Source organism: Heterocephalus glaber, unplaced genomic scaffold (assembly GCF_053883595.1).
Source record: "Heterocephalus glaber isolate CG9 unplaced genomic scaffold, H.glaber_assembly_v1.0 deba00000818, whole genome shotgun sequence".
Taxonomy (NCBI): domain Eukaryota; kingdom Metazoa; phylum Chordata; class Mammalia; order Rodentia; family Bathyergidae; genus Heterocephalus; species Heterocephalus glaber.
Window position 1 is genome coordinate 4,777,388 of NW_028258164.1, and position 26,513 is coordinate 4,803,900.

The window sequence follows — 26,513 nt, forward strand, 5'->3', positions numbered from 1 at the left end:
TCCTTGTCTGAGAAATGTCTGTTCATTTCAGATGCCCATTTTTGAACTGGGTCTTTGAATTTGGGGATCTGATTTTTTTCAATTCTTTATATATTCTAGATAGTAGTCCTTTGTCTGAGGTACAGCTGCTAAAACTTTTTTCCCATATTGTACGTTGTCTGTTAGCTCTGTTGGTGGTTTCTTTTGCAGTGCAGAAGCTTTTTAATAAGATGAGATCTTGGGGCCTAAATTCTGATGCAGTCATTTGTGTGAAGTTAGGTATAGCAAGGAATCTATTGTTGAATTCTATGATGAACAATCTTCTCAGGATCAGTAATACCAACTGTCAAATCAAATTGATCCTCTTGTTCTTCCTCTAGCTCGTCATAGTTTGGCTGGGACTTAGAAGAATTTGTGGCTTCTTGTGGAGGCAGAGAAATGAGTGTTTTGGCTGTGACCTTCTGATTATTTTGTGTGCTGTCCAGGGATAGTTCCACTGTGGCATCTGCAAAGAGATCTTGTGGCTCTTGGTCTTGTTCCTTATGAATGCCATTTTGGAGCCAGTGTTGATGGGAAGTAAGGATGCAGTTCTCTTTGGAGACTGGGGCTTACTGGCCGCCGCGGCGCCAGTGAAAATGTCCTCTCCTTCAGTGTCGCTGTCCCCAGCCTCGGGTTGTGAACCCCCAGCCCCCGCGGACTGCGGAACCAGGCCAGGAAAAGGCGGAGGGAGTCTCTCCGCAGCGCTACAGCCAACCACCTCCCAATGCCATCTTCCTCCACCCACGCAACAACAACTTTATAGAGAGAGAGCGCCACGAGCAAAGCGTTCCAGTGCTGCGAGGAACTCTGTCCTGTATCAACTCTTAAAAGAGTACTGACATCTCCAATTATATCTATGGATTTGTCTTTTTTCCCCCTTTTAAGCCTACCAGTTTTTGTTTCACATATTTCATAGCTTTATGTCTACTAGTTTCTGCTTCACATATTTATGGCTCTACTGTATGGTATAAATAAATGTAGGATTGCTGTTTCTTTCTGTATCACTCCTTTCTTGCTATATAATGTCTCTTTTATTGGTAGTTTACTTAGATGTTTATCAGATACTAATATAGTAACCCTTGCATTTTTTTTGTACAGGGGATCGAACTCACGACCTTGTGCCTGCGATCTTGCATTTTTTAAAGTAATGTTTGTATAGTCTGTCTTTTTCCATCCTGTCCCTTCCAGCCTATTCAGTTCATTATATCTGAAGTTGAGTTTTTTGTAGGCAGGTCACTGATCCTTTCCTTTGTCCCCTCACTCTGCTTCTGAGCTCACCTACTCAAGTTATTATTTCAGCTTTTGTATTTTTAGTTCTAAAATTGCCACTGTTTCTTCTTTTTATTTTTTCATGCTTTCATTTGTTTCCTAAGTGGTCACAGGGTTCATTAAAGCATTTTTATGATGAATGTTTTAAAATCTTTTGTCAGACAATACAGATATCTGTTGTCTCCTGGGTGTTGATGTCTATTGCCTTTCAATTGAAGATTTTTTGATTCTTGGTAAGAAAAGTGACTTTTCAATTGCAGTCTGGACATCCTGAATATTAAGATTCTGGATCTTATTTTCTTGTGTTCTGGTAGCTTCCTCTGGCACTACACTTTAGTGTTAGGCAGCAGTGGAAGTGCAAATTGTCCAGAAGCACTTGTTACCGTTGGCTGCCTGTGAAAGGCCTCCACTGAAGGGAGGACTGACTTGATACTGCCAAGGACTGACTCATCAAGGCTCTGTGTACAGTAACTGTGACTTGACAGTTATTATTAGTCTTTATCTGCCTTTCACCTCTACTGAACCACTACTAATGAATATATAGCCTTCATCAAAGCTCATCCTTTCCACAATTTTATGACACCATCCTCTGAATTTCTCTTCCTACTTTGAAAATTATTCATGAGACTTTTAAACTCCTCTATTATATCTTAAAATCTACTCTACAGGGCCTGTGCTTATAGCTATTTTTCTATATCCCTACTTAAGCAATTCCATTCATTCTTACAATTAAAATTACTTATAAAATAAACCTTCCTAGATTGATGTATCTTCAGTTCAGAATTCAACCAACCTCTAGCTGTGTAAATCCTGTGGCCTGCCTTTTCCTCCCCTTTTAAAATTTATAATAAAAATTTTTTTTTTAAAGAAAGCATTGTTACATATACATTCTTTAACAATATTATGTATTTTACTTGTGGCCTATGACAATTCCTTGTCACTCAAAAAAGATGAAGGGGGAGGGTGGCAAGTTACAGGTTGGACATGGCTGCCCGAACTATATATTCAACTGTGTATTGGAACAGTCCATTTTTTTTTTTTTTGGCTCTAACACAGATATCTAAAAGGGAACTTATCCCCTCCCCACCCAAGTCTGTTCTGCTTTTGCACTACTGCTTTAGTCTGTCCCAACTTTTTTCTGGTACTGGGGATCAAACTCGGGACCTTGTGCTTGCAAGGCAGGCGCCGAAACCATATTTCCAATGTTTTTTACCAGGTCTTATGAGCCAGAAAACTCAGTTATCTGGCATCCATTTAACCAGTTCTGGAGTCCTAATGCTATGTGCCATGCAACTCTTACTCATAAAATATCTTATCGTTTCTTCTTCACTCCAAGAAAAATGTTAATTGGGATTCTTCAATCACCTGCATTTCCTTAAATGATCTCCCATTAAGACTTTCAAAATGCACATGCCTACCAAAATAGCCTTAAAGAAATTCAACTATAATTACTATTTCTCTGATGAAAATTTCATCTGCTTTCCCCAAACAGCCAGGTAAAATCACTAGTAGGCTATAAAAATCAATTCAGCAGGTCTCCACAACCATGTTTTAAACACTGTTTTCTGAAATACACTGAAACAAACTAGACAGCAATGAATATAATGATGCTACATTCTGTTCTGTTTCATATGCATGCCTATTTTATAGCATAAACCAGTAAAAGCAAAGATAAGCTACTATTTAGGAAAACTTTCTACCTGCTGGGCATTTTGCCTATACCTGACACGCACTACCTCATTTAATTCTTACAATACTTTTAGATACTACTTTCACTTTTAAAATTTGGAAATAGGTATGGACAGATTAAATAATTTATCAGACGTCACACAGGAAGTGGCAATGATTAAATTAAAAATCCAAATAATTTAACTTTAGAAAACAAAAACGTATGTTGGAATGTTAAAGATTTTTGTTAAAAATGTGTTAGAAGGTGAGCAGAAAAGTAACTTACTTCAAGTAAAAGTCTATAATAACATCATTTAAAAATTCTCCTTCACTTAGACAGTGTAGGTCTTCATTAGTAACAGAGATGCCCCCCTTAGAAGGAGGTGGTGGATACACTATCAACCTATAATAAAAAAAAAGCAAATAAATAAGGCTTTATGTATCTATGTAACTAAATGGAAGGAAATACAGACAAAGCTTTAAAGTATTGCAAATGTGAAAGAATTCTCTCACTTTTCCACAGGCCCAATGAAGATGGTATGACTTTCTCCAGATTCTTCCTCATCATCAAAAAACTGGAATTCCCGTTTGTTTCTAAGTTGTATTTTAGATTCAAAGGACATCTGGTAAAGGAAATTAAGGTATTAATTCACAAGATTAGGAAAATGTTCTATAAAAAGATCAAGGGCAAAGCATAGAAAGCTTTTCAAATAGAAAGAATTAAAAATATGAATCTAGCAAAGGATACATGATTTTTTTTTGGGGGGGGGTACGGGGATGGAACTCAGGACCCTTGTGCTTGCGAGGCAGGCGCGGTGCCACTGAGCTAAATGCCTGGCACGAGGATGCATATTTAACAAATAAAAAATGACAAAAAGGCAGGACCAAGGGCCACTTTCTGTAGCTTTCAGATGATATTCTCCCCCAAAAATGTTAATAATGGTTTTCCAGTGACTTACTGCCATGAGATTTCTACTATTCCTTATTAGATTCTGCTAGTAAGATTCAAGGAACATTTAAAAAATCAAAGTGATATTTTTCTCCTAGCAGTAGAGAGCTACCTAAATCAGTTAATCACGGGATGTGGGGGCAGAGGTTAAGGGACACTGTCTACTGAGTTTCAGTAGTAATTTATACTAGTAAATTAAGCAGAGGGTCTTTACAGGGAAGAGCGTTCTATTGAAATCTGAGTCCATCACAGATGATTTAAGGCTTCACCTACTCTTTTCTTCCTCTGGCATTATCTCCCACCTACAACTCTGCAAAAGGAGAATGAGTCTCCTTTCTCCTTCTGCCTTTTCCCTAATCCATGAACTGTGTGTGATGCTTTGTTCAACTATCAAGATTGTGCCTTGCACAGCCACATTTCTAAGTTGTAAGCCAGGCTGAGGTTTATACCCGATAAAGTCAGAAAAATTCAGCAGCTATGGTAGTACTCTGGCCTTTGTTTCACACTTAAATATTTGAGAAGATTCTATATAGCTGGATACATATTTTGACAAATTCAAACAATAGATATTTTTTTAGTTCCCAAGTTTTCAACTATGTACACATCAACTATAAATATATCACACCATCCACAAATGACAAAATTCCTGTAAATCTAAGACACAGGGCAACAATGTGAATGTCAAAGCGCACACACACACACACACACACACACACACACAGAGACACACACATATATGTGTAGGGAGTGGGGTGTAAATTAAAAGGATGAGAGAAAAGGAAGACAAAAGAACAGAGTGTGAAGAGGAACTAAAAATGCTTCTAAAACTTATCCATCTTTTTTATTTTTTATTTCAACTGGGATCCAACCCAGGGGCACTGTAACACCGAGCTACATCCCCAGCCATTCTGAGACAGCGTCTTTCTAAGTTGCCCTAAACTTGTAATACTCCTGCCTCATCCTTCTGAAGAACTGGGATTAATGTGCCACTCAGCTTGGCCATCATTAATTTTTTTTTTTTTTTTTTGGTACCGGGGATTGAACTCAGGACCTTGCACTTTTGAGGCAGGCGCTGGAACCACTAAGCCAAATCTCCGGCCCCAATCATTTATATTTTGATGCAAGACAGTTTACACATCATATATAAAAACAAATTATGAAATGGAATTTTAAAAGCATTAAAATGAGCAGCACTATAATAAAGCATTTCCCTTTTAAACAATCCATACTTTAAAATTATTTTTTAAAAATTTAAACATAATTACAGTTTTAACTTTTTCTTTTTGCATACAACTTCCTTTGATGTTCTCTTCATAGCTTCTTGTACATGCAACAAGTCTGCTATTGGCTTCTTCGAAGAGAATTTTTGCAAAAAAATTGGGAACATTATTCTTTATACCAATGTTATTAATGATGTTCTCAAATATCACATTTGTCTGAGGATCAAGGCTATTTTGGAAAATTAAAATGATGTACTGTTCTTCCAAATCTGAAAAGAAATAAAACTAAAATAAGTACAAAAAGAGTTAACAATTAATTTCCAAGATCATCATAAGTCCTGGAATAAATATTCAAAACAATCTTTGGCATATAATAGATATAAAATAAATACTGGAATAAAAGGAAGATCAATGTTACCTGACAATGTCATCTAAGTTATAAAAAAACCAAACAAACCAAAAAATAAAACCACCCAGCAGCTTAAGAATACATCTACTCATGATGTAACTAATGTGTTATTGAATAGGATCTAAATCTATTTATAACCTTAAATACATCAGTTTATATTCTGTCCAACTCAAATAGGAAATTTGCCAAGTGAACTGGTAATATCTCAGGAATTTAACTCCAAAGCTGCTATTCACTAATGTGTCAACTTTTGCAGCTTTAATAGTATTCATTCATCATTAAGCTGAAACAGCAATTACTGCTGAGATGTATTTATTTTATAAGCAGTTGTGCCATACGACCCATTTCATAGGTTAAAGGAAACAAACTGGAGAAACACATCTATGGCTTGTACAAGATAAAGGCTCTTTCTATGAACCTGGAGACATTTTAAGCCTCATTTTAATGATTCCAGATTTATATGGTTGATTTATACTTAACAGTCCTGTAAGTTAAAGACACTGACTTTACTCAGATTTGAGTGTTATAAAGAGTACAGATCTTTTTGAGTTTAATCCATTTTGAAAACTTTCTAGTGTGTAAACTTGGATTTTATCTTCAATTTTGTTTTCTATAGGCATTTCCTCACCTAAAAAAATGGAAGCAGTAATTCTATTTTGCAAGGTAGTTGTAATACATTCTAATAAATGATGTGAATGACCTTAGAAATATTGCTTCAAAATACGTATGCAGTCATGCTGCTTTGGACTCAGTCTTCAATTTCTTGGTGTACTCATACTCTTAGTATTCAACAGATTGTATTATCATACTACAAAGTATTGTATATAACTTACTTGTTAACTTATTTATTCCTTTACAATCATTCCATACTTTATCCTCCTTATTCATCTGCAGTTGCATGCTCAGCTTTTGATAAACTGTTGGTATCGTCTGAAGAAACACTACTGGTAATTTTCGGACATTACACCATTCACATTTAGTTAGATCAGAGGTATTTAAAATGATCTCTACAGGATCACTTTCTGGTTCTGGAGGAAAACAAATGGAAATGGAAAAGGAATCAATTCTTGGACAGTAGAATCCTAAGTGGAGGAAATACAAGTTTAATCATGTTATTTAATATGCTTTGTAAATAATGTGTAAACATACTAAAGAAACTTCTAGCCAGGCATGGTGGCCCATGCCTATAACTCAAGTACCTGGGGGATGCAGCAGAAGGACTGCCTTGAGTTCAAGGCAAGCCTGGACTACATATAAAGACTCTGTCTCAAAACAAAACAAATAAAAAGAAAAAAGAAGGAAGGAAGGAAGGAAGGAAGAAAGGAAGAAAGGAAGGAAGGAAGGAAGGAAGGAAGGAAAGATTGATTCTACATTTTTTTCCAAATAAAAAGGGGACTAAAACAAATTAGGTTTTGCTATGTTACAAAATGAAATCATACTAAGATGTGTAAGAAGATTTATGTAATGACTAATCATCTTAATGAATTCTGTAAATATTTTTAAATCTTTTATTACTGCAAAGTGATTCAGTATAAACAAAACTTTAGGGTATAAACAGATAAAAAATAGCTTACCATCCAGATGTATCTTGATAAAATCTACAGAAAACTAAAAAATTAAGATAAATTAGTACTAATCATACACTTATGAAGATTTTGTTAGACATAAGTGACATATGTGCTTTACATCTACAGAAGGCAAAAAAACAGACATTTACTACATACTTAAAATTAGGATGAAGTATTTATATTGCAAAATTATCAGAAAGTGAAGCTTCAATTTATTAAAGTACTTAGAACTTTTATTGCATTACTAGCTTATCACTAGAGAAGCTGACAAAATATTACAACAAATACCTGGCTATAGTATTTCATACCTAGAGTCATTAACTTAATATTTTGGCACATTTGCCACATTGCTCTTTATACACATACTGCTTGCTCTTTCACCAAGCAAGAAACACATTGTAATATTTAATTTCCAAATAATTTAGCATGTATCTCTGAAGAACAAAGACCTCCTATGCAATCAAAACATTAGTAATACATTTAAGAAATCAAGACTAACTTCATTCAACATACAGTTCATGCTTAAATTTCTAAAACCAGGCCAAACTGGCTTTTATTTTTGTTTTAATTCTTCCCCAAGACATGATTTTGTCAAGGCTATATTACTTATTTCTCTTGTCTGCTCCATTCTACATGAGTAATCTGCCTCTTTGTTCTTCATGACATGATCTTTAAGTTCTGCAAAACATCCAACATCCTGGATCTCTGTTTCCTAATTTAAAAATTCAAGCCATATATTTCCACCAAATATAGCATACAGGTGATGTGCTGAAACTTCCCCTGAAGAAGTATAAAATCAGAAGGCACATGTTATCTGATTAAATCAATTGACCAAGGCAGTAACTGCTGGGTTCTTACTCTGTAAAGATACAATTTTCCCTTTGTAATTAAATGATATGAAGAGAGACACTTGAAAGCAAATATCCTGTTCCCAAATTAACTCAATGGTGTTATTTCATTGAAAATCTGTGCCGAACTCAGTTATAACTGGTAACAATGGTAATTTTCTAACTAATTATTTCAATGTAAAGAAGACTTAACATTAAGCCTCCAACCTGAATAATCATTTTTATGTTTATAGAAAGGAGGAAAGTACTTTGAAATGCATTTTAAAAATAAGAGTGATTGATACAGAGGAATAAACAAGATATATGAAAAGCATGTGCAGTTTGTTCCTTGTCCAAAATGCTTGGGCCCAGAAGTGTTTCAGATTTTAGAGATTTCTGAATTTTAAAATATTCACCTATGCTTCACTGAGCAACCCTAATGTGAAAATCTGAAATTCTAGATGTTCCAAATTCCAAAACTTTACTTTTGTGCTGCTGGACATTGAACCTAGGGCCTTGCACATGCTAATGCACAAGCTCTAAAACTGAACTACACCTCTAGCACCCATCCAACTTTAAAAAAAATGGGATCTTAGTATTTGCTCAGGCTGGTGATGAACTCCTGGATGCAGTGATTGTTCCTCTTGTCTCAGTGTGTGAAGCAGCTAGAAATACAGGCACGTACCATCATGCTCTCCAAAACTGAGTGTCATTCGAACATGGATTTTTCAGTTAATGATGCTTAATCTGTATACTATGACACCAATGGTAAAACATAACTGGAAATATATATTCACTGTAAAATTCTTTGAAAAATTGGAAGCTTTTCATAATGTAAAAAACAAAACAAGAAAATATAAAGTTCGTAATAACTAAACCAATTACCAAGTCTAGAATGTTACTAAACATATGTTTTAAAGATTTCTCTGAAAGCAACATGTTAATTGAAGGGATGTAAAAAGAATTAAGGTGTGCTATGTACAGTATCAATTCCCTATGATGAATATATATTATGTACTGCAAATACATACTAATGAAAATAAAAAAAATTTTTAAAAAGCAAGTAACAGGTTAATTGGCTTAACTGGAAAGTAATACATTATTTGGATGCTTCAAAGCAATAGCGCAAGGCTGTAATCCCAGCTACTCAGGCCTAGGAGGCAAGATGACTGAAAGGCTGAGGCCAGCCTATATAACTTTAACATACACAGAAGCTAAAGTTGCATTCTTAAGAAAAATGTTAGATGACTCAAAAAGTAGCAATAAAAATGAAATATACTAAATAATGATATAAAATATTTGAATAAAACTGTTGCACAAGATAAGGGAATTTAAAGACTTTTATCTGGGCATAGTGGTGCATACCTATAATCTAAGCACTCTGGGAAGCTGAGGCAGGAGGATTGTAAGCTTGAGTTCAGCCTCAGAATCTATGAGAAAACCTGTCTTAAAAAATTAAAAAAAGAGTACTAGGAATGTGGCACAGTGTAAAGGCCCTGGGTTCAATCCTCAGTTCTACCAAAATTTAAAAAAAAAAGAAAAAAGTGTCTTAAAATTTAAAAATTTAAAATTTGGGGGTATTAATACTAACATTACAAGTAGGCACTGGGTTATATCCCAAAACATTTTTAAAATTAAACTGACTGAAAAATTAGATTTCAGATTTTATTTTTTCATTTGAAAAACCAGGAAGAGTGTCAATGGGTTGGGGAGGTAGCTCGGCAAAGCTGCAATTGCCTGACAAGCACCAAGGTCCTAAATTCAATTCCCAGTACTGGAATAAACAAATAAATACTACTGTGTCAAGTGCCACGCCTATAATTCCAGCACTCAGGAAGCTGAGGCAGTAGGATTACTGAGAGTTCAAGGCCAGCTTGGGCTACATAGTGTGCTTTAAGCCAGCCTGGACTACACAGTGAGACCATCTCAAAAAGCAAAAAACAAGAAAAAAAAAAAGATAAATAAAAAAGGAAGAATGTCATATCTGGGCATATGTGATATTCCTAATAATGTAAACCATTTTACTTTTAAATAAATTCATTTATTTAAATATTTACTTTTAAATAAGCTTGGCATTTCTACCACTGATTGGATTAAATTTAAGTTATATGCAGGAATAAAATATTTGTCTTTTTAATTATACCATCTATAGAAATGATAGATTCAGTATACTTCAATGGAAGATGTCTTTTGCAAAAGTCCTATGCCACAAAAATTAATACCACATAGCAAATTTCCCCATTACATTTTTTGGCTGAAATACTTTACTTAGCATTTTAATTTAAAAAAAAACTGTATTAGTACATTTTATATTGTGCATATTACATTTTTGCATTAAATTTAATATTAATTCACTGTAGCATATAGAACCCAACCTGTAACTTGTAAGGGAAAAAAATTATCCAATTATTAATGTAGTTCTTGATAGATTTGAGACTAAAAGCTATCTATAGCTACTTTCATTAAAGGCATAAACTACCAACAAAACTTTATTTATCATACAGAAGAGTTATAATACTGTTAATATGAGAGAAAGTCATAAATCTACAAAGTACTCCAGGAAATTTTTGAGCTATAAAGTGACACAATGACATTTGTTGTTTTTTTTTTGGTACCGGGGATCGAACTCGGGTCCTCAGCTTGCAAGGCAGGTGCCAGAACCACTGAGCTAAATCCCAGGCCCAACAATGACATTTTTATCAAATGAAAAAACTTGGAAACATAATTTACAGTATGAAAATTTGTAGCAAAATACAAATTTTACCAATCACTGAAAAAACAATGTTACAATATTATTGGGCAATAAATGATAGTGTATATTTCTTTTCTTTTTTTTTTTTGGTACCGGATAGCGAACTCAGGTCCTTGCGCTTGCAAGGCAGGCGACGGAACTACTGGGCTAAATCCCCGGCCTGATAGTGTATATTTCATTTGCTTTAAATCTCTGGGATACTTTTGAAATTTTCTAGTTTTTAAATTGTGATAAGATGGAGTATTTTGGTGGAAACAAAAAAATGTTGAATTCCCACAAAGTTTTGTTCTGCTAAGAAATTATGTTCATATTTCATTTGCTCCTATAAACTCATCTGTTAAAATTTTTCTTTTACTTATAGTGTATCCTCAGAACCAAGAAACTTTAGCAGAAAATAAATTACTTATCATAATTTATATAAAAATGAAACCTTTTAACTTTCATGCTGTGATATTCTGTGCTCTCAAGGATACTACTTTATGTATAAAGTATCCTTTAAAATATCAGGAGATGGAAAATATAGTAAAGGACACCAAATTAAGGCATTATAGAATAAGCATAGTTTTAGGAGGATAAACCTACCAACAATGTTTGGAACACATCAGAAACAAGAAAACTGATGACAAAGAACACTGGTTAGGGAGTTTATATTAAAATTTCAAATAGAAGATGTACACCTGAATGGGATTAGTGGCAGTAAAGTAACAAGTAGACACTTACAACAGGAAGGATAAAGGATTATAGAAAATCCTTTAGGTGCTGTGGACACTGAATCAGTCTAAATCATAGTGCCTGTGGAGGTCCATTGTAATCCTACAACCAATTTCTAGAAGTCTTAAAGCTACGATAAAAAGCTTAAATTCTTTCTCTTACTACTGTTCTTCAATATATTTTTTTCATAAATTAAGGTGAAATGAGAATAAAATATACTGAAAGGTTTTCTAACTTATTAAGAGTTTTATGTGTCTTTCTACAGTGAATTTGTACCTACTTCAAACATTATACTATGATAAATTTTAATCTACTAATTTTTAATGAATACTTAAATACATACTCTCAAAGCAATTTCAAATCTTGAAATCAATTTGATATTTGATTAACTTAACAATTTAATTATTACAAATTAGACTTGACAGTGGAATTCTGAATCTTGTGATTAGCATAATAATTTAAGAATATACTTACAATTATAGGCTCTATTAATAGTCGAAACAGTGTTCCTACTCGTATACTTCGACAGCTTAAAATGACACTTTCAAAGGGACTTTGGCAGCTTAAAGGTATAGGATCAATTAAAGTTTCTTGAGAACTGACTTTCCGACGTTTTAGGGGTGTGGTGATAATAGGATTGCCAAACTGAAAAAGAAAATTTTCACTTAAGTTACCATAACAAGGTCACAAACTTAAACATAACACACATACAAACAAGATCCCATATAAAGAAATGTAAATGATTACAACATAGAATCTATTTTCCGTCAAGAATGTTAGAGGAAACAAAAATTTGTAGGTCTAAAATAAAAGTCAATACTTTCTATTTTATTTAGTAATATTTCAGTTATTTGAAATGAAAGTAATAGCAGAGCAGGTGGGTATAGTATTCCAGAAATCAGACCCACTGGGTTCAAATCACAGCCAAACCACCTGTTAATGAACTGGTAAAATTCAATAAAAACAAGTTTTACTTTTCTAAAAAGAAAAATATGAAGGATAAAGATTATTCACATTAGCCATTGTACATAATGGACTTTGCAGAGGGCTTTATGCACAATAAAATGCTGAATAAAAGTTAGCAATTAATAGTGACAGCGGTAGTACTTAAATCATCAAACTTTACAAAACAAGCAATTATAGAAATAGTTATCTGCAATACAAAAGGATGCTTTACATATTTTAACTTTACATATTTTTAGCTTTACATATTTTTACCTGATTTGTTAAATTATGATTTTGTAGTCATTTCCAAATGCAAATTAATCATAATACAAACTATTTTCTGTGTCTATAACTTTAATGAAAAACAATTACACTATAGATTGAGATACTTTCTCCAAAATGTTAGGAAGTAGAAGTATTTCAGATTTTGGATTTTTAAAAAAATTTTTTGAATATCTGCATAGATTTTACCAACAGAACACCCCTAATCCCAAACCTAAAATTTAAAATCTTGGGGTACCATGTCAGCACTCAAGAGTTTCAGACTTTGGAGCATTTCAGATTTTGGATTTCTGCATTAGGGAAAACTGAATATCCACAAGTAGAACAATGAAACTAGACCCCTACCTCTCACAATATACAAAAAAATTCAAAATTGATTAAGAACCTAAATGTAAGGCCTGGAATTATGAAACTAGCACAAAGAAACATGGGGAAAATACTTCAGAATGTTGAAATGAACACAGATTTAAAAAATACAGAGTCAAAAAACATAGAAAACAAGCAAAAAATTAAAGAAAGACAAAGAGGATTACATCAAACTAAAAGCTTTCACATAGCAAAGAAAACTTAGAAAAAAAACTATTAATAGGAAAGAGACAATATCCAGAAGAAAATACTTGTAATGTACACAACTGAAAAAGAATTGATATCTGAAATACACAAGGCAGGCAAACAATAGCAAAAAACCCCTCAATAACTCATTTCTCAAAAGAAGACACACAAATGGCCAATGGGTATATAAAATACTGTTCAACATCACTAGCAGAGAAATGCAAATCAAAACCACAATGAGATACGATCTCACTCCTGTAAGAATAGGTACTGTCAAAAAGACTTAAGGATAACAAGTGACGGCAAGGATATGGAGAAAAAGGAACCTTTGCACACTGCTGATGAAAATATAAATCATAAAGTTGTGCAGCAATTATGGAAACAGTATGGAGGTTTCTCATAAAATTAAAAGTAGAACTACTAAATAAATGACTGAGCAATCCTCAAAGTGAAATGAATATATCCAAAGGAAATTTAGTCTGCTGAAGAAGGAACATTTGAACCCTCACGTTTACTGCATCACTATTCACAATAGTCAAAAAATGGAAACAACTTAAGTGTCCATCAATTGATAAATGGGTAAAGAAAATGCAGCATGTACATAATGAAATATTATTCAGCTATAAAAAAGAATAAAATCTTGATTTTTATGAAAATATGGGACTGGAGATCATCATGCTATAGAAGCCAGTTGCTGAAAGACAAGTACCAGATAATCTCACTCATATGTGGAACCTAAAAACGCTGCTGTCACAGAAGCTGAAAATGGAATGGTGGCTACCAGGGACTGAAGAGTGTGTGGCATAGGGAAGGATGGGTCAAGGAGTAGTAGTAAGAAAAGTTCTGGTATTGCTACTGCATAGCAGGTGACTATTGATGATGATAATATATAGTACATTTCACACAGCTAGAAGAAAAGATTTTGGAAGTTTTTGGCATAAAGCAATGTTAAATGTTTGGGAAGATGGGTATGGTTAACCTGACTTAAACATTATACAATGTACATGTGTATTGAAACATCACACAGTACCCCATAATTATGCAAAATTTTTGTTTTATATATCAGTTTAAAAAATTAAAAGAATAAAAGCAAATGTGATTATATATCTCTGATTTTGTAAACTGCTTTTTTCAGGCTTACTAACAGGTCAGCATGAACATTTCCCCAAATTATTAATAGAAACCTATTAAAGAGGTTTTTAAATTGTTGGGTTTTGCTTGTTTTTGGTTTAGTGCTTCCCTCCCTTTGAGAGCTATTTGGCTTACTAATAAAACAGATTAATTTAAAAGTGGTCTAGTTGAGCTGGATATGATGATGCACGGCTGCAATCCCAGCACTCTGGAAAGCTGAGACAGGAGGGATCACAAGTTTGAGCCCAGCATGGGCAACTTTGGGACTTAACAAGACCATGTCTCAAAGTTAAAAAAAAAGGCCAAGGATATAGCTCAGTGCAAAGGTCCTAGGTTCAATCCCCAGTACCCCCAAAAAGTGCTCCAGCAGAGAAGAGCTTCTATAGTAGAAGGCTTGGGTCTACAATATGAGTGGTCCCCACCCTCCCACAGAGTGACTGACAAGAGCACTGGGCATGCCTTTGTGCTTCAGTGTGATAACTGAGAGCCTGGAAACTGTTCAAGTAACAATTTGATTACATAGAAATCCATTGTTTATCAAACTGAATGTTTCTATGGTGGACATCTGTATTTGAGACCTTTCTAATATTTCCCCATTATAAACTATCTCCAATGAGCATTTCTACAGCCAAATCAGAGTATATGGCTAGAATTATTGTAAAATTGTTCTCCAGCAAAGTTATACCAATTTAGGGCCGGGGATATAACTCGGCGACACGCATGCCTGGTAAGCGCAAGGTCCTGAATTCCATCCCTGGTACCAAAAACCAAAACCAAAACAACGGTATACCAATTTATAAACCTAACATACCATTTATCAAAATACTAAGATGAGTCACAGTCATACTTTAAAAACTGCTGGCAACCTGGACAATATTTAAATTCATATTCACTACTTTAATTGCTAGCTCTGTTGTACTTTATTCATTTCCTTAATTATTAAGTGGTTTGCTCCTAAGATATTAAAATTGCACATGTCAACTTTTTGTCGCACAATATATTATTCCGCCTCCATTTGCATTTACCTATCAAAGTCTTGTTTATGGTACTTTGGTACATTGTGTTCTGTTTCCATATTTTCTCTATATTCCTAGGAATCTTGACATACATACATGCATATTTAACTTTTTAACATCAAGTTTTATTAAAAAGTTATTTTTACAAAAGTAGGATAATATATACTCATTCCTGTATCTTGCTATTCTTACTCAATTCTCTGTAGAAATCCTAAAAGTCACTGACATATCTCTAGTTTTTATTTTTAATGGCCACCATCATATAACTATATCATGATGTATTCAGCTACATCCATATCAGTGGTCAATGATTCTTTCTGCAGCTGTTTGTTAATACATAATCATGTCAATATATACAGCTTTACATACTGGGGAAGAGGGTAGGAATTCCTTTGAGATTCTAGGGAATCTGTTATTTGGTCAAACAGTACATAGTTAAAAAAACTTTTAAAAATGTTTTTATATTGCTTTTCTTCAAAGGGCATAACTTTTTCATCAGCAAATTAGGAAAGGACCGTTTTCCTTGAACTGTTGCCAGCAGCACATATTATTTTACATTAAGCAAGTCTGTTTATTATATAGCTATGTTCCATTTTCTTTAAATTGGTCTTCCCTACTGAAAAAAAAAAAATGGGGGCAGGAAAAGTACTGAGGAATGAATCCGGAGCCTTCGTACCACCCGCCCTCCCTTTTTGAGACAGGCTTTCACTAAGTTTCCAGGCTGCCCAGGCTGGGCTCAAACTATCCTCTTGCCTCAGACTTCCAGAGTGTAATCTGTACTTTTCATGTGGTTGTTTCCTATCTGAATAGCCACTGTTGTCTGTTTTTTTTTGTTTTGTTTTGTTTTTGAGGTACCAGGGATCAAATTCAGGACCTTGCACTTATGAGGCAGGCGCAGTGCCACTGAGCTAAATCCCTGGCCTATCCACTGTTGTCTATTCCTATCCTTTGTAGTTTTTTCCCTGCAACTACAGACATTAAAGTATCTTTATGTCATCTACATTACAAACATTTGTCTAGATCATCTGTTCATAAATTTACATCATTCATGTTACCTGTTCCTTTGTGAATATTTTGAAAATTTTATATAGTAAAATATAAAAAAATTTAAAACTCAATTATAGTAAAATACATACAAACTAAAATGACTTCTTCCTGTCTATTAGCTTTTACTAGGAATCTCCTTACACATACAGATTGACCATCCCTAACAGGAAATCTAAAATGCTACAAAATCTGTTTTATTTTTGGTACTGGGGATCAAACTCTGGTCCTTGTGCTTGCGCAGCAGGCGGCGAAACCACTGAGCTAAATCCCTGACCCTCTCTGTTATTTTTTTGAGCACCAATATTACGTCACAAGTAAGAGATTCCATATCTGGTCTCAAGTGATGAGTTGCAATGGAAATGTAGGCGCACTGAAAATATTGTGTAAAATTACCCTTGAGGATACATGCATAATTTTCATATGAAACATACTTGAATTTCCTCTTTAGATTTGAGTCCCATCCCCAAGATACCTCATTATGTAAATATTCCAAAATCCAAAGGGGAGAAAAGAAAGAAAAGAAATATAACACTTCTGGTCCAAACATCTTAGATAAGGGACATTCAACATGCACTGGCATTTTGCTGTCAGGTTAATACTTTTTCTTGTTGAATTTTCACACTAAATCCTTTAGTTTAACTGGTATTTTTGATTAGTCTTCCAGAATAATCTTCTAAGTGGTATTTAAGCCCTAATTAATGAATAATCTCAAATTGTTGCCAAACAACAAGAGATTTACATTCCAAAGGGGAGACTTTCATTTGAACCAATGTCCACATATGAAGACTACCTGGTCCTTCATTCTTGCTTTCCTTGGCAATGTGATGGTGTTTAGCTCTGATTCTGCTGGAATGCTTTTCGGCTGACGCTCGGCTCTGCAGTAATTTTCATTCAGTGCTGCTTCTACTTTTCCAGTGGATGGTGCTGGAGAAGAACACGCTGAGTCGGCAGGCTGAGGAGATAGGCTATCTCTTCTGTTACTCCTGTCATTGTCATCATCATCATCACTGGACAAAATGACTACGAGTATAAAGAAAATTCAAAATTTACATTAAAATTTTATTTGCAATGTAATTTTATAATTCATTTCTATCAGTTAAAAAGTAAATAATCAGTGGGAAATACCCGATTTACTTTGAATCTCCTCCAGACAAAATTAATAAAAATGAAGATAAAATCCTTTATCTGACAAAAATTAAATTAGAAGAAAGCATACAACTTGGCATCTTTTAAAAAATACACAAATGTTAAGTTCATTCTATAGCCCATTACCACTAACCCAGACAGACATCAGTAATTTACAAGAATTAAATGTTTATCAGTTAAGTCTATTTCAGAGTTCCAGTAAGTTGAAAGTGTAACAGTAATTTATATATACAAATTATTCTGAAAATCACATCTCTTAAATATGTGAAACTTCATGTGACCAAAAAAATTTATCACAAAAAGAAATTGCTAAAATTATACAGTGCCTATGCTCAATAAATCTTGTTGAGCAAATGAACACAGAAAGAAAGAAATACATTATGAAGGTAATCTGCTCTTACACTTTTTTTTTTTTTTTTTCCCGGTACTGGGGATCGAACTCGGGACTTTGTGCTTATGAGGCAGGCAGCACCACCACTGAGCTAAATCCCCGGCCCTCTGCTCTTATACCTTATAGTCATTACTGAAACTTAGCAAACCCATCTCTATATTATTCCCTGGAACCACCCATACTGTATTTGAGTAAAATCCTAATTTCTCACTATGGTTTAAAACCTGGCCCCTATTTGTATACCTTTCCCAATCTACTCCAATTCTCTCTTTATGCTCAAAGAATACTAGCCAATCAGTATTTCTGTTTTTCAAACACCACAAGCTTGTTCCCTTTACCTTCCAACTCTCTGTATTTTTATCAACAAACACTAGCTTAAATGTCACTTCTGACAACTCAGTCTAAAGTAAACCCAGAGATATCAAGTCACACCAACTGATTCAAATTTTGTTGCTCTTTGTTGTGAATGTTTTACTTACTCACTTGTCTTTCCTCTCTACATACAAACCATGACATTAGGACAGTCTTATTCAGTGCTATATACCAAGAATCTAAAACATGCCACACATGTGTACACACATGCACATTAAAATATCATGTGAAGAACACATGAACTTGTAAGTACAGTCTTTAAGTTTCCTATACAAAAATCTGACTTGATATTTATTGATTACTGTACATTTTCCAGGCTATCAGACTTACATCATTCTGCTTATTTCTTTTGTTGTTCAGTTTCAGAAGCAAATGCAGATGCTGGATATATTTCAGAGCTGGCTATGTGGCTGTCTCTCTTCTTTATGAAATTGTGGACAATAATTGTTGCAAGGAGCAAATGATATATATAATGCTTGGCACAGAGTCTGATATGTATGCATGTTATGTGTGTATGTAAATATATATGTACTTTTACAACCACACATGTACAGTCTCTAATATAGCTATTAGAAAGTCCATGGACTATATTTTGAAAACCTACATAGAAGTATATATTAAAAATAAAGCCCAGTGTCCTGTCAAGAATGTTTTATGATACCTGAGAGCCACTAAAACTTCTGAATCTGTACTGTATATCAAAAACTTAAAACCTCAGCCAGGTGTGGTGATGCAGCCCTGTAATCCCAACTACTTAGGACGCTGAGTCAAGAGCATCTCACATTTGAGCCAGTCTGGGCAGTTTAATGAGAACTTCTCAAAATAAAATTTAAAAAGGGGTTGGGATGTAGCTCAGTGTCAGAATGCTTACCTAGCATGTGCAAGGCCCTAGGTTCAAATCCCTGTGCCATAAAACAAACCACAACAAAAAACCCTTAAAGCCCCAATGCTTTCAGAGGATGATATAATACAGTTTTGTATTACAATAAGTAAGGGTTGTGATTAATGTTGCCATGATTACAAAGCAAATAGGAATAATGTACGAAGATGTTATATAATTCAACAAATGTTCTCATAGTTGCTTTTATTCTTTTTTTTTTGGTACCAGGGATTGAACTCTGGTCCTTGTGCTTGTGCAGCAGGTGGCAAAACCACTGAGCTAAATCCCTGGCCAACTGCTTTGATTCTATATGAAAAAAACCACATATGATCTTGTCTCAGGATATGCTATGAATTTAAATTGTGCTCCCATACAATCTATATTTTGAAGCCCTGACCTACAATGCGACTATATTTGGAGATAAGGCCTTTACGGAAGTAAAAAAAGGCCAAGTGAGTTCCTAAGGGTGGGGCCTTAATCCAACAGAACTAGTATCTTTGTGTGTGTGGTACTGAGGATTGAACCCAGGGCCTTCACAGGAGCTACATACCCAGTGTGAAGCGCACCCCCCCCCCCCCCCCCCCCCCCCCCCCGCTTTAAACCATTTTGAGATAAGATTTTGCTAAATTGCCCAGGCTGGCCTTGAACTTGCAATCCTTTTGCCTCAGCCACCTAGTGTGTCAGTATTACTGGAATGTGACATCACACCCAGCTCAGAATAGTGTCTTTCTAAGAAATGGAAGAGACACCAAAGATCTCCTGCTACCATAAAGAAAACAATTTTTTTTTAAGTCACCTAATCAATGTTTTCCTGTAATAGCAACCTAAAAGCAACTAATACAGGGTACTTCGTGCTTATTTTTTAAATGTTCATTCGTATCTATATCCATCAGCATTTTTTCCTGCTCACTTAATATTGGGCTCTACTTCAGAATTATTGTATCAAAGATGCCTGTTCCAGCCATGAGCAGTGGCACACACCTGTAATCCCTGCCCTTAAGGAGATTGAGGGAGGAGGATCAGTGTGAGTTCCACTTAGACAACTGAGTGAGACCGTTTCAGAACTAAAAATAGATACAAATTTAAGAATGGTTAAGCATATTAAGAAAGAAGCTGAAAATTCTCTTTTTAAAAACCAAACTCTAACAGTCCTTATGTATGTAACATTATGAAGTTACTTAATTTCCATAAGCCTCATTTTAAATTGGAAGTATATTGGAACCTACTTTACACAACTGTGAAAATTAAATTAAAACTGGAGTATATAACAAATCTTTATCCCAAAGCAGGTCACACAAATGTGTAAATGACGTCTTTTATAATATAACATATTTTTATAGTGAACTATATTTTTCCATATAATTTAATGGAAAATACTTAGCCTCCCCCCCTTCTTTTTTTGTAGTAATAGGCCTTTTAAAATATTTTCTTTTCTTTCTTATTTTTGGTACCAGGGATCAAACTTGGGACCTTTCACTTGTGAGGCAGGCATAAAATATTTTCTTTTGATAAGGGGCTCACTAAATTACTGTTTCCCAGGCTGGGCTCTCCTCAGCTTCCCAGAGTACTAGGATTACAGGCATATACCACCATGCCTGGTGCTTCATTTCTTCTTTTTTAAGCATGGGAACAGAGCAAATTTATGCTTTCTGGCGTTAAATCATGGCTGATATTATCCCATACTAAGCCCCAAAATATAAACTGTTTTAAGGCACCTCAGAATCACATGAATTTTATTTCCTTATATTATCAACCTACATGGTTGAAAATATAATAATTTTTTAATCTATATGATTAAAGACATAGTTAGTTTTTTCCCCTTAACTTATCAACCTTGAGTTACCAATTTGTTTTTCTTTCTTTCTTTTTTTTTTTTTTTCTGGTACCGAGGATTGAACTCAGGACCTTGTGCTTGCAAGGCAGGCATGGCGCCACCCAGCCCTTTCGACTTACCAATTTCTAATTCTCCTCATACTGGTAATCTCCCAGGATCTTAAATTTGGTTTGGTGATATTATATAGTAACTGCCTAATAAGTGAGAGCTCTTTTCATGTATTATTATTATTATTTTAATAAACAACCTCAACATTAGGAAAGATTCAAATGATATTAACAACATGTACTATTGTAGAGGTATACCACCAACATGTATCATAAGCTATTTAGCCAAGTATTATCATTGAAATATCTTCTTTCTTGGCAGTAGTGGGGATCAAATCCAGGGGTATTCTACCAGCCAGCTCCATCCATCCATCCATCCATCCATCCGTCCATCCGTCCGGCCATCCATTTAGCCAATGTTTTGCAGTACTGGGGATCAAACTCAGCAGCATCCTACCACTCAACTACATCCTCAGTCTTATTTATTTATTTATTCATTCATTTTTAAAATTTTTGAGACAGAGTCTCACTAAATTGTTCAGTAGGACTCAAAGTTTCAATCCCTCTGGCCCAGCCACCCATTGAGGAGATTATAGGTATGTACCACTGAGCCTGGGTTCATCATAACAAAGTATCTTGGTTGGACAGCCATAATAGTTACTTCTTTTCTTTACTGGAAAAAAAAAAAAGTAATGCACGGGAATGGTCTGAGGCTTTCACACTGCGTTGAATTAAAATAGAGCTTGGCATATTTCTGAGCTATTGAAAAAAATTCATAATTTTCCCCCATTATTTACCAGTTGTGAAAAGAATGCTTTGGAACCTCAAGCAACCTCTATATATTAACAAATGAAGAGCTTTCTCCTCTACCTTTCCCCTTTCTTGAGGGACTAAGGGAGTACTACAGTGAACTGTTGATTTGAATATATTTCAGTATTTATGATTGTTTTTGTGACTTTTTTAGTTCCTGTGTCCTTTTGACAAGCTTATAGTACTTTTTGACTGCTTCCCTGCATCCAAATTATGGCTAGATGGAAGATTACCTTCATGTGTGTTACATGCCAGATATGAAGCAAGCTACTGTAGTTCTTTGAGCAGCTCTAGTTATTTTTATACAAAATGGCATTTTAAAATACATTCATACAAAAATACAATATATATAAAACAAAAGAGTTGTTAATTTATTTTCTTTTCCCTTAAGAGTTTGCACTAAGTACGTATTTTCTTTGGGTAAAGCTAGGGAATACGTATTTTATGTTGAAGATAAAATACATAATAAATTTACACTATTATCTCCAAATGAAACTTCAACTTAATGACTTTTTACTTCTTTAATTTTACTTTTGCATTCTTTTTTTTTTTCAACTTTTATTTTCTATTAGCATCTTTGCAGAACATAATCACATTCCTTGTGCAGAGCTGGCCCTATTTCTTTAACACTGTGACTGAGGTAGAAGAAAAAAAGGTAGAAAAGAGCCAAGGAAACTATAGTTTTTACGTTTGATCAAATTTACCTAAGGTCACCATATCCGTACTCCCTAGGCTTGGGACCAGGCATTCTAGAAACTTAAGACTCAGCCTATCTCCTTCTCATATATGTGTTAGTTTACTATGGCTAGAAAATTTATAAAGACAGATTGGTCAATGTCTTAATTTCCTTAGAAAAAGGGGGATTAGCAGGGACCTAGAGGCTGGACACGCAGATGAGCAATAAGTAACCAAGAGGAGGACAAAGCTTGGCATCTCTGCCTTCAATTTTTTGGTCACTTTTACTACCTTAAACTTTAGGTTAGATTCCTGCTCAACTCTACATATAGGCATGGTGGTTACTTAAGGAGTGTCTATATTACAAGATTTACTAGCCCTAGATTTACCTAGCCTATCTTATCCCCCATCAAAATTCAGGACACCACAATAAGAGTAACTAAAGTAATTTTCAGGGACATGCAATTGTCAGATTTTACAATGTCCAGTTCCAGATCCACAGGAGTGACCACTAGAAGTCTCCAGTCATTGTTCCTAAACCTACAATTACCTTGGGTTCTAGGAAAACCAGACCCTCCCAGTTCACCCCATGAGGTCACCTCCCCAAATGGGAGCAATTATCCCAAAACAGAACTCTCCCTCCTTCCCAAGCAAGAATCATCTTAGGGGAATCAAATTGCTCTTCATGCCGTAAGGATTCCTCTGGAGCCACACAACCAGAGCTAAGACAGTGGCCAAGAAGACTCGAGCCCATGCCAGCAAATCCACAAGGCTGACCTTGTTCTTTTATGAGCAGTCAGTCTGAACCTCATCATCAGAGTGTGCTGCTCAAGCTGGACTTCTTCTTTCTAACTCTGCCTGTGCCCACACTGATGGGCCTTAAAATCCTTTATATAACAAGAGTGAACAAATGTACTCCTGGGCAAAATTGAGGTTCCCATCTACTCCTTGGGGGACTGCCCCAAACCTTGGTGACAGGACAATGACGTAATTATTAATTTGCATTATCAATACATCTTGGGTTACATGGTGAGCTCAGGGCCAGCCTGGATTACACAGCAAGGTCTTGTCTCAGAAAAAAACGAACAAAAATAAAAACTGCATTCATTTTCTCAACCTGTATAATGTAGTCTTGTCTGCACCTTGCTTTACTCAATTAAAATCCTGGAAATCATTCTACACAGGATTTTATCACACCACTCCTCCTGTCCCCTTTATAGTCATGCACTCAATAGTTATTCAATCAGTCCCCAGTTGTTTATTAGGTTGATATAAGTATTATTAAAAAGAACAAAATTAACCCAGGTGTGGTAGCTAGCACACAACTACAGTCCCAGGTATTCAGGAGTCTGAGGTAGGTGCAACACTTGAGCCCAGGAATCTGAGCCTTGGAAAAACCAAAAAGAGCAAAAACACTTACTTGGATCATTTAGGTCTGACAGGCTTGTTTTTCTTTCTTTCAAGTTTGTAATTTTGGGTATTTTTGCCCCTGGTAAAATGACTTTTCCATTAGTCTGTAAATAATTATGTCTACTGCCATCATGACTCACAATTATATCAATTGGAACCTTTTCCACATTGTTCCCATAAAACTTCTTGGTTGTTAATCCTGTGTTTTGTGACTTTTGTCCTCCAGCATTTTGATGAATTGACGTTCTTAATAATGGTCCAGTAGATTCATTCAAAGTTACAGCTTGTCTGCAATTTCTTTGCAAATCATTATGAAAAATAATACCACAACTTTGGCATTTGGTTTGATTTTCTTTTTCCTTTCCACATTTTGGACAACATTCACGTTGTTTAGAAACCTTAAATTCCAAAAAGAACAAAAGAAAGAAAAGATATTGATATTTTACTTCAAAGTCAAGATACTCCCTTAAAAATGTCTCAAAACTCAGTTCTTATGCCAGGTGTGGTAGCACATGCCTGTGATCCCAGCACTCGGGAGGCAGAGGCAGGAGGATCACAGCGAGTTTGAGCCTAGCCTGGGCTACACAGTGAGTTCAGGGCCAGCCTAAACTACAAAGTGAGACCCTGTCTCAAAAAAACCAAAGCGGAAAAAAAAAAAAAAAATCAGTTCTTGTTTTATTTCCTTGGCTAAGAGGAGACTCTAAATAAGTTATGATACTTGGAATTCAGCATCAGAATGCTGGTAAGAATGTCAAGATCACAGGATTTCAGCAGTCAGGTATGGGTAAGCTAACTCCATCTTTGAGTCTGAGGAGGCAGGGTATGTGAGAGCATCGTACAGTCAGGTGACCACTGGCTCTAACACTATCCCATAATAAAGGCAAACAGGACACATTTAAGGGAAAAGAATTATTATTTTTTTGGTACCAGGGATCAAACTCAGGACCTTGCGCTTTCGAGGCAGGCGGCGGCACCACTGAGCTAAATCCCCAGCTCCAGGTATTTCTTTTATACAATTGATACTAAAACAGAAAAAGCACATCCCTATGATTAAAATGCCCAATATTAAGATATAGAAGCAAATACATTTTGAACTATTAGCATAGGAACATGTACCTTGGAATTATTTCCAGGAATTAGGAACAAAATGCTTATCAGCTGAACTGAATAAAATATTAAAATTTTCATAATAAAAAGTATTTTATCAACCTAGTGATTTAAAAACTAGTATCTTAATACTGCTCAATTAGTTTTAGTAAAATATATATGAAAGTAAATTTTTATAAAAACTTTATTTGAAGTATAGTTTCCTTTTGAAAACAAAAATAGACTAAAATCTCATTTCCTGTCTTTTGGTCTGTGGAAAACTTGTACTAATTAAACAACATCAAAATACAAACATGTGGGTGTAGCTCAGTGGTAGAGTGCTTGCCTAGCAGGCTCAAGGTTTGAGCCTCAGCACTGGTAGGAGTGGGTGGGGTGGGGCAGGAGTTACAAATTAAATATCACAAACTATCTACAGCTCTCCACACAACTCCATTAAATAAAAAGGAGCCTGTCTTTGATGAGACAACACTAAGACAATGTCATTTTTAGTACATATCAAGATGTTTAACTCCATTAAATTCAAAGATCTTATTTTCTTATAAGAAGCACATAGTGAGGAGATTCACAGACTACAAATGGGAGGAAAAATCACTACCTTTGTTAACAAAGATTACTTAGAGGCTAGCTATGATACTTAATTTCCACTAAGAAAAAAATAAGGACAATTGACATGGAAATAAAGAATAAAAAAGGAAGATTTTAGGCTTTAAAAAATGTTTTCAGCTGATATGCCCAGTGGAGGAATGCTGCTATGATGGTATTTCCTCCTTCCTCATTCTCCTTCACCAGGGCCAAGCAGTGGAAGATGCCAGTATGGTCTTAGCCAAGTGTAGGTTGGCAATCATTCCCAATGCAGAGCATAAAGATTCATGGCAATTAAATGTAACATATGATTCTGAATTGGATCCAGTACCCATAAAGGACATTATTTATGTGACATCTCAATGAGGTTTGTCAAACAGATGGTTATTTTTCAATTGCAAGAGCTGAGAACTTTTTTAATACAGAATCACAACTTCCCTTTTAAACACACACACACACAAAAACACAAGTATTAAGTGTTAAATGGGTTAAGTGTTAGAAGGGCATCATGCCTACAAATTACACTAAAATGATGCATCTAGGTATATGTGTATGAGGGAGAAAAAGGGAGAAAAAAAAAGGAGGGAAGACAATAAAGCAAATGTGGAAAATGGGAATTTGAGAAGAGAATATGTGGATATCCTGTCTATTCCCACCAACACTCTGTAAATTTAAAATGAATTCAAAAATATTTTGGTAGACAAATTATTGTAATGTGTTACAGGGATAAAATGATAAATTGTTTTTTTCAGAAAAAATTCCATATTCTGGACAGATAAAAAATGGTGTATTTGACTAGAAGTGGCTTCACCTAGCATGAGTTAGATGGCAGGAGTTTGATCCTGGAGTTTGATCCCCAACACTGCACTGTAAAAAAAAGAAAAAGTCTACTGAA

The 26,513-nt window shown here is 34.9% G+C and overlaps 1 protein-coding gene across 10 annotated transcripts in view; it reads right to left on the minus strand.

Moving 5' to 3' along the window:
- Positions 1-26,513, minus strand: part of Senp6 (SUMO specific peptidase 6) — a 113,259-nt gene that overhangs the window by 29,441 nt on the left and 57,305 nt on the right. For 8 of the 10 annotated variants that reach the window (XM_087207580.1, XM_013065221.3, XM_021243792.2 and 5 more), the window contains 8 exons: positions 23,940-24,327; positions 17,155-17,384; positions 11,866-12,036; positions 7,108-7,141; positions 6,367-6,561; positions 5,170-5,393; positions 3,469-3,578; positions 3,242-3,358 (listed from right to left, as the gene is read on the minus strand). In XM_087207580.1, coding sequence (XP_087063706.1) covers positions 3,242-3,358; positions 3,469-3,578; positions 5,170-5,393; positions 6,367-6,561; positions 7,108-7,141; positions 11,866-12,036; positions 17,155-17,384; positions 23,940-24,327 — 1,469 coding nt within the window. The remainder of the gene's footprint in view (positions 1-3,241; positions 3,359-3,468; positions 3,579-5,169; positions 5,394-6,366; positions 6,562-7,107; positions 7,142-11,865; positions 12,037-17,154; positions 17,385-23,939; positions 24,328-26,513) is intronic. The other 2 variants (XM_021243795.2, XM_021243794.2) reach the window with 1 other exon arrangement.